The sequence below is a fragment of the Paracoccidioides brasiliensis genome (assembly GCF_000150735.1).
Source record: "Paracoccidioides brasiliensis Pb18 unplaced genomic scaffold supercont2.4, whole genome shotgun sequence".
Taxonomy (NCBI): Eukaryota; Fungi; Ascomycota; class Eurotiomycetes; order Onygenales; family Ajellomycetaceae; genus Paracoccidioides; species Paracoccidioides brasiliensis.
This window is the reverse complement of record NW_011371361.1, coordinates 2,030,713-2,044,629: the sequence shown is the minus strand read 5'-3', so window position 1 is coordinate 2,044,629 and position 13,917 is coordinate 2,030,713. Positions and strand designations below refer to the sequence as shown.

At 42.9% G+C, this 13,917-nt stretch overlaps 5 protein-coding genes across 5 annotated transcripts; 1 reads left to right on the top strand and 4 right to left on the bottom strand.

Moving 5' to 3' along the window:
• Window positions 1–34: 34 nt before the first annotated feature.
• PADG_04170 (uncharacterized protein) lies at window positions 35–1,525 on the bottom strand (the record flags this gene model as incomplete). Its single annotated transcript, XM_010761451.1, has 1 exon — window positions 35–1,525. One exon carries the CDS (start codon window positions 1,523–1,525, stop codon window positions 35–37), a length of 1,491 nt encoding a protein of 496 aa, XP_010759753.1.
• Window positions 1,526–1,773: 248 nt separating this feature from the next.
• PADG_04169 (ATP-dependent Clp endopeptidase, proteolytic subunit ClpP) lies at window positions 1,774–2,805 on the top strand (the record flags this gene model as incomplete). The annotated part of the gene is made up of 3 exons (XM_010761045.1): window positions 1,774–1,905; window positions 2,147–2,288; window positions 2,372–2,805. 3 exons carry the CDS (start codon window positions 1,774–1,776, stop codon window positions 2,803–2,805), a joined length of 708 nt encoding a protein of 235 aa, XP_010759347.1.
• Window positions 2,806–3,273: 468 nt separating this feature from the next.
• Window positions 3,274–4,375, bottom strand: PADG_11713 (uncharacterized protein; the record flags this gene model as incomplete). The annotated part of the gene is made up of 2 exons (XM_010761639.1): window positions 3,274–4,042; window positions 4,119–4,375. The coding sequence occupies 2 exons, from the start codon at window positions 4,373–4,375 to the stop codon at window positions 3,274–3,276; spliced, it is 1,026 nt and encodes a 341-aa protein (XP_010759941.1).
• A 663-nt stretch (window positions 4,376–5,038) lies between these two features.
• PADG_11712 (uncharacterized protein) lies at window positions 5,039–5,460 on the bottom strand (the record flags this gene model as incomplete). The annotated part of the gene is made up of 2 exons (XM_010761638.1): window positions 5,039–5,185; window positions 5,257–5,460. 2 exons carry the CDS (start codon window positions 5,458–5,460, stop codon window positions 5,039–5,041), a joined length of 351 nt encoding a protein of 116 aa, XP_010759940.1.
• A 921-nt stretch (window positions 5,461–6,381) lies between these two features.
• Window positions 6,382–8,685, bottom strand: PADG_04167 (uncharacterized protein; the record flags this gene model as incomplete). Its single annotated transcript, XM_010761450.1, has 6 exons — window positions 6,382–7,523; window positions 7,590–7,682; window positions 7,748–7,883; window positions 8,017–8,118; window positions 8,243–8,304; window positions 8,415–8,685. 6 exons carry the CDS (start codon window positions 8,683–8,685, stop codon window positions 6,382–6,384), a joined length of 1,806 nt encoding a protein of 601 aa, XP_010759752.1.
• Between the last annotated feature and the right edge of the window lie 5,232 nt (window positions 8,686–13,917).

Below are 13,917 nucleotides of genomic sequence, written 5' to 3'. Positions count from 1 at the left end.
AATGATAAGGGGGTCCGAGCATCAACCATCGTCCTCAAAGGTTATCTTGCCTCAGCATATAAAGCTTGAGTCTCCAGAGCCACGAGATCATGGAAACAGGCGCTCTGCTGCCTGGTCTATAGAAGACAGCAGGATTACGGAATACCTCTGCATGTTGGCAAAGCGCCTCGAGTTGCTCTTCTGTCAGGAGCATCGTCAGATCAAACACCGGCACCATCGAACCAGTGCTTGGAAGAGTAATGTATTTAGGGAGAGAGTCCGACACGCTAGCTGATTCCGAGTCAGACTCCGGGAAAATAGAGGAGTTTGCCAATGTTGACTTGTTTCTCGGATCTGCTGCTAAACTAGCAGAAGGAGAGATGTCGTCCCCTCCTCTAGCTTGCTCTTTTCCCTGAGTACCGGTGTTCTTGCCCTGTACTCTGGTGCTTCTCGATATGAACACCGCACCCCAAGCCGCATGCTCCAAGTCCCCCAATTTCCGCAGACTCTCCTGCAAGGAATCCTTCCCAATCGTCTCCGTTCCCACATCCATTACAGTCAAACCGCCCGATATCTCACCTGCCAACTGCAACGCCTTCACCTTCTTCAACCACCGAAGCACCACCTCCCTCGTATGATCCAAAACAAACACCGGCAAATCCTTTCTAAAAACATATCTCGCATTCCGCGACAGAGTTCCCCTGGGCACTTTCCAATTATTCGGGACTAGTCGTGGTATCCGATCCCCTTTCAACTTCGCAACAGCATCAATCAGCTCCACAGTGTTGGTCATATAGAAGCTAGGAACATTAGGTCTCGTCTGATGGGGCACAGAATCAGAGTCCCCTTCAGCACCTTCATCGCGCTCTGCTGGAGGCGCTGGTATTCTCTTCGCACTTGCTTGCTTAAGTTCCTCTTGAACCAAGTCCACGGGCGTCAGCCAAAATGCACATGTTTCCGGATGTTGCACTAGTCCCCAATCTCCCATCAATTTTTCTGGAATTCGGGCACCAGTTGCGACACACATGCGCACAGGGCTTGCTAGAATCTGGGCCCATGGGTTGTATTTTAGGCGGTCGATATCTAATTTGGTGGCGCGGGATTTCGATTTGGTACCTCTCTGTGCTAGCCTTGTGACGATGGGGGATTTGGGGAGGGACTGTGAAGGTCGCTCATGTAGAGGTGGTATATCCTTCAACTGTGTAGGCTGTCCCGGGGCGCTTTCTTGTTCATTATGAGCGGTAGCTTCCGATGATTCTACAGTTCGTGGTTTATTCTTTAATTCTTCGACGAACCCTGAGATTTCAGTGTGTAGCCTGTCGAGCATGTCGAGCTCTTGTATTCTTTCTCGTTTTGGATTCCCGCGCCGTTTCTTTTGATTGGGATTTGGCTTTGGGAATTGGAAGCTGGAGCTGGTTGTGAAGCTCCGTGAGCTGAATGGTGCAAAAGGACCAGCGGCAGCTTCAAGGGCCTGGCGACGAAAGGCTTTCAAACGCCATGATGCGTAGGAAACGTGGCAGTATGAGTATGAGCATATTGAACTCATTGCTTGCGCTGCCCACGCTGTAAAGAGGAACTGGGAACTCTAGTCACGGTAATGAGTCCATTGCTATATTTTCAATTAGTTATTGCTGTGGTTAAGGGACTAAATTTTTAAGGCTTGGCATCGACATTTAAAATAAAGCTACGATTACTCTTATCAACATCTAATTCACCCATGAACAACCAACCACTGGGTTTCCCATGCATCATTACATCCGTTAATTCTTGATCAATTGAATATCACAACGTTCAATGAATTCCCTCAGATGGCTCAGGCCGGCAGTGCGGCGAATTTCCGTCGCAACGACCAGAAACTACTCAAGCAGACCAAATCTAACTCCGCCACGGGGGTGGACACCAACGCCATTCGTGACTGAGACTGTGGTGAGTTTCCAGATCTTCCAGTGCTGAATATAACTCAAGAAACTGACTGATCAGGGAGGTGGCTGGCATACATGTACTCACTGAGAGTATCTGACGGATTTTGTTTCCCTACCAAGCAATCGAAGCTGACAATATATCACAAAAGATGACATCTTCTCCCGGCTCCTGAAGGCATGTTTTGACTACTTCGGCACACCCAATTGTATGAGACGGGGCCTTGTGATGATAACGGTATTTATAGGAGCGCATAGTCTGCCTAAACGGAGAAGTCGACGAAACCCTATCCGCATCCATCGTTGCCCAACTCCTCTTCCTCGAAGCAGATAACCCAGAGAAGCCAATCCACCTCTACATAAACTCACCTGGAGGATCAGTAACAGCCGGTGCGCAAGCAGTCTAACATATCTAACTTCATTCATCCCATTTTCCCATTTTTTCTTAACCATGAAATCTCCCCCTCCAACAGGTCTCGCCGTCTACGACACAATGACATACATCTCCGCCCCAGTCAGCACCATCTGCGTCGGCCAAGCGGCCTCCATGGGCTCCCTCCTCCTCTGCGGTGGCCACCCCGGAAAGCGATTCTGCCTCCCCCACTCCTCCGTAATGGTCCATCAGCCCTCCGGCGGCTATTTTGGACAAGCGACAGACATTGCTATCCACGCCAAAGAGATCCTCCGAGTCCGCCGTCAGCTTAACGAGATTTATAAGAGACATTTGAAGAAGGAGATGTCGCTGGATGAGATTGAGAAGTGGATGGAGAGGGATTATTTTATGGGGGCGAAGGAGGCGTTGGAGATGGGGATTGTGGATGAGATTTTGGATCGAAGGATAAAGCCAAAGGTGGAGGATGGGAGGGAGGATGGGGGAAGGGATGGTGGGGATGTGGTAACGCCATAGGTTTGGGTTTGGGTTTGTTTGTTTGTTTGTTTGTTTGTATGAATACGTGTGAGAAGCATTGCGTTTGTATTTGGTTTTTGTGGTACTTGATATAGGTGGAATTGTTTTCCATGGTAAGTGAATGCTCTTTTGGCATTCAGATACCTGATCATGTTCTTAAATACTAGAATCTTCTCTGCTTATTCTCTCTCCATTTTTGTTTCTATTCCTTCCGGAAGGCCTCGGGATGTGAACTGTAGACTGCATACAGTATGGACATAAAATATGAATGGCATTGATTATACAAACGTGGTATAGAATTATGAATATAGAACAACAAAAATGTATGCATCGTTAAGGAGACAAAACAAGGTGTGTTCAACCGGACCCCAACGCCGTAAAATGTGTAAAGCTTTTGAAATCGTGTACATGAAAACGCGGATCGGGCCGTCATGCCTGAATAGGTGTTGCTTATGTATGTGTGTGCCCTCATGAAATCGTGCGTAGCTGGAATCCAAATCGCCGGTGGAGAAAAGGTATCACCATGCCAGTTTGATTCGATGGGGGTTGGGAACTACTTGACTGGCCTGCATTTGTTGTTGGGGGGCCACTGTACCACTGATTCCGAAGGCTCTGCAGAACATCAATATCTGCAATTGGTATCTGAGCTGATAGAAAGGGGTCGCGGGGATGTCTATCTCTGGCCGACCCTGGAGTTCCCCGTCCGGCTTCGAATTCAAGGAGTCGAACACCACTTCTGTCCACAGATTGATTTGGAGAGGGTAACTCTCGCATTTCAATACTCTCTGTTGTCGTCTCATCACTCATTCCTGGTAAGTGCTCGTCCTCTCGCAGCATCCCCCGTTCTTCAGAATCATGGTCCTGCAAATTAGGCGTGGAATTTGCGATCTCAGGCGCTTTCGAGAGAAGTTTCGTTCTCTCCTTTTCTAGGATGACACACAACATGATAATTTGCATTGCAAGGATCAGAAGGTCGAGAAGGAATAGGCGGAACTTTGATATGGGACCTTTTTGCCCGATGAAGTCGATGAAAAGTCCCCCGTGGAAATAGCCTCGGGAAGTCTCGTGGGCCGTAGGACTGGATGATATATAATGAAATAAAATGCAAAATATGTTGCTCGCAAACACAGCTACGATGGAAGGCTCATTTGTTGATGATTCGGGCAATTGCCCGGCTTTAGGCGTGAAGAAAATGAATTGGACTACGGCGCGGATGGCGAAATAGAGGATTGAGCAACTAATTTTGCAAATCAAAAGCGCATTAGTAACAGTATTAGTCGCAGATTATCGTGGATGAAAATAAAGCTTCGTACTCCATATAATACACGGCAGACAGCTCGCAGTAGATCAACATATCCAGGTCGCGCAGCAACCTTTCAAGCAGGACGATCTTCGAATTCGCATAGACAGCCCTCCGGTAAGACCTCCCGGACACTACGGGACGATCTCTGTCTCCATCATCGTCATCGTCATCATCATCATCATCATCATTATCATCACGGGCATCGTAGGGAATATTTGAGACGTCAGCGATGTACAGCGCATCTCGAAAGACATCGGGAGTGGTCATAGAGGGGACATAGGGGACATGGGGGCTCCAAGGAAGTGCGGAACTATGTCAACTATTAAAATCGTATTGCTTTTGAGGGCTAGCTATTTGGGAAAAAAGCCTCTGAGTGGCTTGAAAATGGAAGCAAGAGAAGAAACGTTCCCAGATTAAAGGAGTTCGCAAGTTGGACGTTTCTCTATTGGCATAAAGTTGGGTCCCGTAGTTTTTTGGTATGGAAGCCTCCTCCTTGCGGCTGCGTTCTCTTGTCGTTCGCCGCCTGTCCAGAACATCGCGGATCTTCTTTCCCCCGAACTCTATTTTCATTCAATAGTTAACACTAACAATATTGTTTTATCTCTAATTCCCAACTTCATCCAAGCAACAACCCCAACTGGATATCTTCCTCAACCTCTTCTCGCCATCTTTCCCGTTCGATTCCAGGATGAGTGTTGAATAAGCTTTTGCTTTTAGTTCTCGTCACCTTGATAACTACTCCGCCTCCATGAAGCCAACTAGTTCTTTTTGGGTCGCATCTCGCTTCGAACTCCCACTGTCTTTTCATTGACCCTGTTCTTATGACCAATCATTACCTCTTTCTCCTCTTAAAGTTCTGGAATGGAATCCTGGCGGTAAATTTACTATGAGAATTAGTCGATCTCTTCTCATGGAGTGGGGCCCATTAGATTAACCTGGACTTGCCTGTGTCGTTAACTTTTCCCCCTGGGGCAATTCAACAGAAGGTCGGTCACCAACAGTCTCTGTAGCACTGCCGGTTCTTTTCATGGTTATACATCCGTGGATCCATTTGGCCTTCTCTTTGACGTTGTCATCCTGTTGAAATCTCGAGGGGGGTGAATTGTGAATAGCGAACTAACAGCTCTAACTTCCCCGATTTTCCTTACCCATCTGATAAGCCATTGGATACATCCTGTAACGCGCATTCCATTTGCCGGGAAGCTGTCCTCATTTCCATCGCTGTCGAGGTCAGGATCAAAAGCTCGATGTACCCCAATCCCATAACTCCATCGACTTTTGCGGCTTTCCACCATTGTCGGTTTGAGACCTTGGAGTGCTGCTCCCCTTGCAGTCACACGGGGTGATGACATCAGTCTTGCCCTCCAATCTACCTGAAAAAAACTATCAAAGTGGTTCTGAACATAAACGATGTCGACCCTCCCCCCCCCCCCCCCCCCCAACAGGATTATCAACTGGCGCAGTCAGCTTTTTTTAATATTTCATTGCATTCCAGAGCCTAAGGGAGCTTACTTTCACTCAGTTGTTATTCCTTTCTGTGGCCTTTTTGACTTGTTCCTATACCGTTTCGAGGGCTCGGAGGACAGCCCTTGTCAATACTTGTGCGATCTCCTCCCTTCGGAGAATGCGTGTAGTGATTTTAAATCTATAAACCCAAACACGTTGTAAGTAACATACATATCTTGTGACAGCCGCCTCTCCTAATCCACACCCATAACCGTCAGATGTTCACCAGATCTGGTCTCTAGAGCTTTGCAATAGAATTCGTTTCTAGTTTTTCACGTGCGATGTCATAATTTCGTAGACGTACATATTACTTAGTTGTGAGGGCCTGTTGATTCCCTCATGGCCAGTTTTATTGGGTTAGGGGACGTCCCCGACATTTCATCAGCAAGTGGGAAAGAAATACGACATGTTGTTCATCTTGACCCAACATATTACTTAACCCGGGAGGCTGATGGTCGACCGTTTCGATATAAATCGAAGCGAGAAGGAATGGGAATTGTGGGGTAAATGCTTTCATTTGGCACAAGAAAAAACATAAATGATTCCTGATGATGGATGTTGGTTAGGCGTACATTGTAGGGAGAAATTATTTCATCCTGAAAACTGTGGTTGTGTGCATGACACCAAAAAATATACTTTCTCCTTCACACGCATAGATCCTCGGTCTTTCCTACAACCACCCCCTGCCCCCCCACCATTTTAAACCCTTAAAACAAATTCCCCCTTTCACCCCTTCCCCATAAAAAACCCATAAAAACCATCAAAAATCAACCAACCAAAATTTTCCCCGCCAACTCCGTATAGTGCTCAAAATAGCTCTCAAACAACCGAATCGCATAACCCACATCATTCGACCCCCCCATCTCCCGAATACTATGCATACTCAACTGCGGATTCCCCAAATCCACTGTCCTCACCCCAAGCGACGCAGAGAGCATAGGTCCAATGGTGCTGCCGGAACTCGAGTCATTGCGGACGACGAATAGCTGTAACGGGACGCCTTCCAACGGTGTTTCAGACGATGGTGATGTTGCCGAGGTGGACCCCGCCTGGTCGTCGTGGTGGTTCTTGCCGGCCAGTCGTGCGGATTCCTGCAGAATGACGATGCCGGGTGAGTTTGTGGCGTAGAAAGCGTTGGCGTTGATTTTGATGACGGGACCCTTGTTCATTTCGGGCTTGTGGTCCGATTCGTATTTTACGGAGTAGTTGGGGTGTACGGAGTGTGCCATGTCCGCGGAGACCAGGAAGGAAGTTGAGAGAGATTGCTCGTAGGCAGTCGAGAGGTCTGGTGGTGGTGCCTTTGCGGATGCTGATGTTTCTGCGGGGAGAACGGATAGGCGATGCAGGATTGCGGTGAGGATGTTGGAGAATGCGCCCTGTGCGGTACGGCTGCCTATTTCCTCGTCGTCGAAGAGGGCGACGAGGCGGATGGAGGATTCTTTGTCCAGTGCGCCTGGCTGTGCGAGGGAGTTTATGAGGCCCATAATGGCGCAGAAGGACATGTTGAGGTTATCGAGGCGGGCGGAGAAGATGAATTCGTCTAGCAGGCCGCCTAGGCAGGCTTTTTGGGTGTCGTAGAGGAGAAGCTCGAAGTCAACTATATCATGAGGTGTGGTAGAGAGTTCAGAGGCGATTAGCTCGATGAGGAAGGGGTGGTGACGTTCCATGGTTGGTTTGAGGGGGGAGAATGTGGCGTTGGAGGCCGCGTCGTTTCCGTTGTTTCCGCTGTTGCCGTTGTTTTTTTTTTCTTTGGATCGAATTTCTAGATACTCTTTGGCCTTTGGATCTTTGTCTTTCCTGGCTAATTCTGCAGCGACCAAGCCGGCAATGGGAAATAAATGGGTCTCCTTGTTAAAGGAGAATGTCTCTTGCCGTTCAAGATGAATTGCAAGTGTGGGTATGCGTAGAACTGAGCAATATAGTGTTAGCTTCAAGTGTATGGGGTGGCATGGCCGAGGATGGGGAGCACACATACTTGGTCGATTAATGTGGACCAATTTTGCCTCGATTGATTCGTCTGCATTTCTCACCATGACTCTGCCAGCGACGCCCAAGTCGCGATCAAACCCTGTTGTGCAAATTTAGCGACCCAAGCACCTTCCTAGATTAGCTTATGGAGGAGGGGATATTTACATGTATGCCAGAGACCGCCACCGTACGTCTCCACACCAACTTGGACGAAGCCATCAGCAGTCCTTTTCGAGACTGGCTTAATTCTCAGGCATGGAGAGTCGGTATGGGCACCAATCATGGAAATGGAGTTTCCGGGCTGGGCACCGGGATGAAAATCTATCCGTTAGTATGGATCATTGAAGGAAATCATCATGTCTAAGGCATGACTTCTGTTTATATATGATAATGGAGACAAATAAATTATCAGCTTGGGGTGGATGAACACCAACTTTCCATTTTTGGCCAATTGCAAAAGCAATGATGGTGGAACCGTTGCGGGTCACATAGTACTTTCCACCAGGCTTGCAGGTGGATGACCAGGAATCTCTCTCCTAATAGAAGTAATAAAAAGGTTTGCTTAGCATAACATTTCTTCATTTCAATGATGGATGCGTTTGCCGAGGATGGGTGGGTGTGGGTGGGTGAGTTCGTGTGTGTGTCAGTTTAGGTACTGACCTTCACCTCCTTGAATCCAGCGTCTACCAGACGCTTGGATGCCGAAGCAACGGCATGGAAGGCTATCCATGGATACACGCCAGTCAGCAATACATTTAATCTGATAGGAAATAAGATATAAATACGTAGAGGGGGAAAGGAGAAGGGGGAAGGGAGGGGGGGGTTAATTTACGGGTCGGAGATGCATTAACGAAGGACAAAAAGTCATTTGCCTGAGCCTTAAAGGTGGAAGTTGATAACGGGGGGAAAGATGATAGTTTACGTGAATGTGTCATGGTGTGCCAGGGCTGCATAGGATGCTGATGTTCAGGGGGAGACTGGTGCGGTAGTGAGAAGAAGATGTTTCGTGCAGGGTTACTGTGGGCAGCAATAGATTCACGAGCAAGGGAAGAAACGGAGGAACGGGCTGTGCAGAGTGATTTTCCCGCGAGCTTTGAGAGCATTCGCAGTTGCTCCGCAATTTAGTGAATAGGAAGAATTCAGGTTAGTCCTTTGATGCTTCTCTCGGTTTGTTGGTCGGCCTTGATTCTGGCGGATGGAGTAGTTGTTCTCCCGGGGCGGAACCGCCAGTAAGTTAACTGTCGCGGGGTGGAAGGGTTCAACTAGTTAAATAATTGCCCCGTGACGACGCTTGGGCACTTGACAGATTTATTATTAGTTAAACTAACGTAATTCAACCAACTAAGCAGGTCACACTTCTGCGTTAAGTCTCAACTTTCGAATTCAACTTGCTTTGATATGTGAGAATACCTTCAACATGCAATAAAAAATAGAGAAACTTTATATATAAATTAAAATTAAAATTAAACTTGCAATTTTTATTAATAAAATAAAGTTGTCTTTTCAATTTATAAAGTTATATATAATGTTATATTTTACTTTTATTTATTGAATACCTTTGTGAATATTAACTAATAACTAGTTAATTAATGTAATCAATCACCTAGCGAGACAGATCACCTACTGAGACAGGTCTCCACCATCCTCTTTCTAATTGAATATCACCACAACTAGATAGTAAAACCAGCTAATTACATTATAAATTATTCCCTGTATACTGGGAGCATGTATGAATAGTATGTCTTATAACACCACATCCACTGCACTGTGGTGCTGCTTGCTTTTGTGATTGCTTACCAGACTGCTCTATTATCCCTCTTTTCTCTGCAATGTCTCTTTGTACACAATCCACCCCTTCTTGAACAATCAAGTCCTCTTCCTGGCTTATGTATGTACAACATCTTTCTCACTTTCTCTTTTGCTTTGCATTTACAGCCTTCAGCTCTTTGTTTTCTCTTGTCAAAATAATAGCACTATGCATAGTCATCTGACATCCCTTGACTAGCTTTTCCAGAGCTTGATTGGTTGGACTGGGTGGACTTTTGTGTACAATGCTTGAGATATTTCTTAATCTTCTCACTCTGAAGCTCCAGTTGTCATATATTATGAGGTGTGGCAGTGGCCAGGAGGCCTGGGAGCTATGTGAGGTCCCTGAAGGGGTTAGTGTATGTATCTGGGTATTGAGCTGGGAAAGAACCTGCTCTGAATTGTATAGAGCTAGTTCTGTAGCTCTAAATTCACTCTGAATATTCTTTTTGCTCAGAGCTGCTGTATGAACTGAAGAATAGATAGTTAAAAACTCATTCTTATCAATATAATTGATGTCAAGTCTCATTCTCTTCTCAACTTCTTTTCTGTATGCTTGCTTCAATGAGGAAAAACAAACAACACCTGAAGACTGTAAGAGATGAGAGGAATGAGCTGGCATATAAAGAGAAATAATCAAGTTTTGAGTGTAAAACTGATCAAACTCAAAATCATTATGACTGTCATGTCTATCAAGAATCAAGAGTCAATATTAGCTGATCATACAGACTTGAGTATGTTTATTGAACATCTCTTTAAGCCAGATCAAACCCAGCTTATCAGTTGTTCATTCATTTTCACTGATTTCAGTCCTTCAGTTATATGTTAGCCAATTCTCAAATCAAGAAGTCTGATGTAACTTCTTCTTGAGAATGATCATTAAAGATAATAATCAGTCTATTAATTTGACTCTCTCAATAATGATGACTCATTCTGTATTTTCAGACTGTACAAACTTCAGATGAAAAGTCTTCTCTGACTCAGTAATCATTTTGACTGTTTCAATAACTCTCATCTGAAACTCAATCTCATCAAAGTTGTATATATTCTTCTGTACAATATCATATTTCTGAATAGTATTCTGTACAAGCTCAAACCATTCTTGAATAATCTTAGAATCTTCACATAGAGCTCATTGATGATCATATGATTGAAAGAACTAAGTTTTTAACTCAGAATGATGATCAATAAATTGTTTAATTCAGCTTTCATTAACAGTTTTTGAATTGAAAGAGTTGTCTCAATTGACAAGAAGATTAGCTGTTTCTCATACAGTGCTTACTCAGAGAGACTGATCACTTTCATTTATGAAGATTATTCACTAAACAAAAGATAATTTCTTAATAGAGATCAGTTTTCAATTTCTTAACTAAGAGTTCTTTTGTGTTGTACAGCTGTGAAGTTAATGACAAAGAGTGAAATGAGAGATGTTGTACAATCTGACAGCAGCTCTATAACTAAAAATTTGATCTTTTTTAATTGCTTCAATAGCTAAAGTAAGTCTTTCTTTCTTGTATAAAGAATTATTATTTTTAATTGCTGACATTTTGACATTTGATCAATTAAGTAGTTAAATGTATTATATAGTGAAGATCTATCTTAATAGATGATCTGTCTCATTAAATGATTGATTATATTAGTTAATTATATATATAAATTCTTATAAATTAAATTAAAAAGTGTAGTTGATAAAGTTTAGATCTAAATATATAAAAAATATTATTTTAATATTTATGAAAATTTTAATTAATTATTTCTATAATATATTATTATTATTGATATTATATAAAAAGTTTTAATATTATTATATTAAATATTATAATTATAAATATATTAAATATAAATAATATTTATATTTTAATAAAAAATTTTTATAATAAAGTTTTTAAATTATAAAAATTATTATTTATTTTAAAATACTATAATATTTTTAATTATATAATTTTAAAAATTAAAAATTTAAAAATATTAACTTAATAATTTATTATTAATTAACTTAATTAATAAAATATAAAATATAAAAAATTAAATTTATTTTATTTTTAAATTTAATTATATTTATAATAAAATAAAAATATATTTAATTTATATAATTAATTTATTAATTAATTTTAAATTAAAATAAAATTATAAAAATTTTATAAATTTAAATATAATTTTTATAATTTAATTAATATTTATTTATTAAATAATAATATTAAAAATAAATTAAAATATATAAAGTTAAATATATTTTAAAATTAAATTTTATATTTAATAGTAAATTTTTAATTTATTAAATTACTTTATTATAATTTTTATATCATCAACATTTGACTTTTATAATTGTAGTATCAAGAAATTTTTATTTAAAGCTTAAATCTACATTTCATTAAATCTAACTTAGTTTTTACTGATGTGATAAGAAGAAATATAGTGAATCATGCAACAAGAATATGAAATATCATATTCTCAACAGATGCCAGTGCAAGAGATAATTCTTCATTGATTTTAAAATTCACTGGAACTATCATTCCACCTCTTTTGTGAGTTTGCATGTAGATTAGTACATTGATTTAATAATGTAAGAGTGAAGTGAAAATACATCATAAAAACATGTTGCTTCATGAATCAATGTTATTTCTTTCTAACAGCTGAATAGTGAGTTCAATTCTTCTATAATAGGGTTTCTTAACTTTTTATTGCGTATTGATGGCATTTTCACACATTGAGAGATTTGTTAATTAGTTACATGTTTAGATTCGGTGTTGCGTTCGCTTGGGTGTGACGTTTTAATTAGCTGACTACATCCTTCGGCATGCCATTGTTAATTGAGTCCCTGGCTGGACTCGCGGGCAGAGCCGAACGCGGGGAAAATCTCCTGTCATCTGGCATCCAATCATCCGCCACAAACTTCGCATCGCTCTAACAGTTTGTTATTAATGTCCTATGTAGGTTAGGTCGACCTTCCTGCATAGAATAATAGATTGGATGATGCGGGGGAGCTGCAAAGGAGACGAGCCCCCCGCCCTCGTTGAACAGTCGAAAGTTCCTGAGAACCAGTCAGACGCGAATTTTGTCAGGGGCAGTTTTTTTTAGAGCTGTTTCTCGAAAATTAGAGTGGCGACTTTTTCGCGATGTTTTGATCTGGGCAAAGAAAAGGGGACGCGCCAGTGAAACTTGCGCCCGTGCGCTGCGGATCCATGCGACAAATATTTATGAGGCCAGGAAGATTCAAATCGAATCGTCGATATACACCCAGGGTCTCAAACCCTCAGCCTTCAGGCATATTGCTTTGCGTAGGTTTCAAATGATACCATTATGTTTTGTGGATAAGTACGGCGCCAGGATGGTTTCACTTTGCCAGACTTGGTTTAAAACTTCCAGGTGAATGAATGAATAACAAGGGGTGAAACAAGTTTCCCTCTACGAAGGCTGCATGCTTTTTGGTTTCGATCAGGTCTCCCTATATCCTCTGTAGCATGATATATGCAGCCGTCAGCGTTCGGGTTATCTGGAATGCTGATTTTGTTGGTTTTGTTTGAGACCTGTTTTCCCTTCGGCTGTTTCGTCCTGCTCCTAACGCGCAATACCCAGACTCAATTTCCTTCAAGACTCATAGAAGAATGTCACGCATACGATGTTCTCTATTAGACGTGGGAGATAGGTATTCTCGCGGGAGTGTCCGCTGGTGTCTGGTGTCCTCCACCTCACGACGTGATAGCCGAGACGGACAGGGGTGGATTGAATCTTGTGAAGTGGACGTGGCAGATGAGATGACCAGGCTGTCTGAGATTTCAGCGTCTAAGACGCAAGACAACAACAAGGGACGTGTAAATACAGAACTGGCTAACTACGGATTGAGCTGATGGATAGGTTATCACCACAAGTAACTAAGCTAGTTAACCACAAAACAACGTGTTCAAGGAAACAGTTTAGCTAACTAAGGTAGTTTAGAGTTAACTTAAAAGACTTAGCTTTTAGTCAACCTGCAGATTCGCTAAACTAACAAGAGAGAGGGTTAGAGGTCGATGGTTCCTTCCCCAAGATTCGTTTCAGCGGGTTTGTTATGGTAGATTAGCGCTAGTCCCAAAGTGGCGTAGTGTTTCGCGTAAACGTCGCGGTGGTCTTACTTTCCTCCTTTCTGGCCGGGAGTCGGGGGGCAGGAGCAACTTCCAACCTTCCCCCCCAGCTTCCTTCCTAACCGAGCCAGCCCTTGTTTGGTCCGCCGCTTGCTTCCCAGATCATACACCTCTACACAACCTCACCTCCTCACCTCCTCTTCTCCTCTTCATCTCTCCTCCTCTACACCTCACCTCCTCTCCCTCTACCTCCACCCCTCTCTGTTGTCTCGCGGATGTCGCTGGGGTGAGGCTTCTAGTGCTGAAAGACACACCTTCGCTTACCCTCCCCCCCACGCGGATCACTCAAAAAACGCCATTGGGTGACAATTATATACCCCCCCTATGAAAAAAAGATAAACACCTGTAGGGGAGGGTGGATAATTTATTATTTTTGTTATTTGGATACTTGCCTTGAATGGGTGGGTA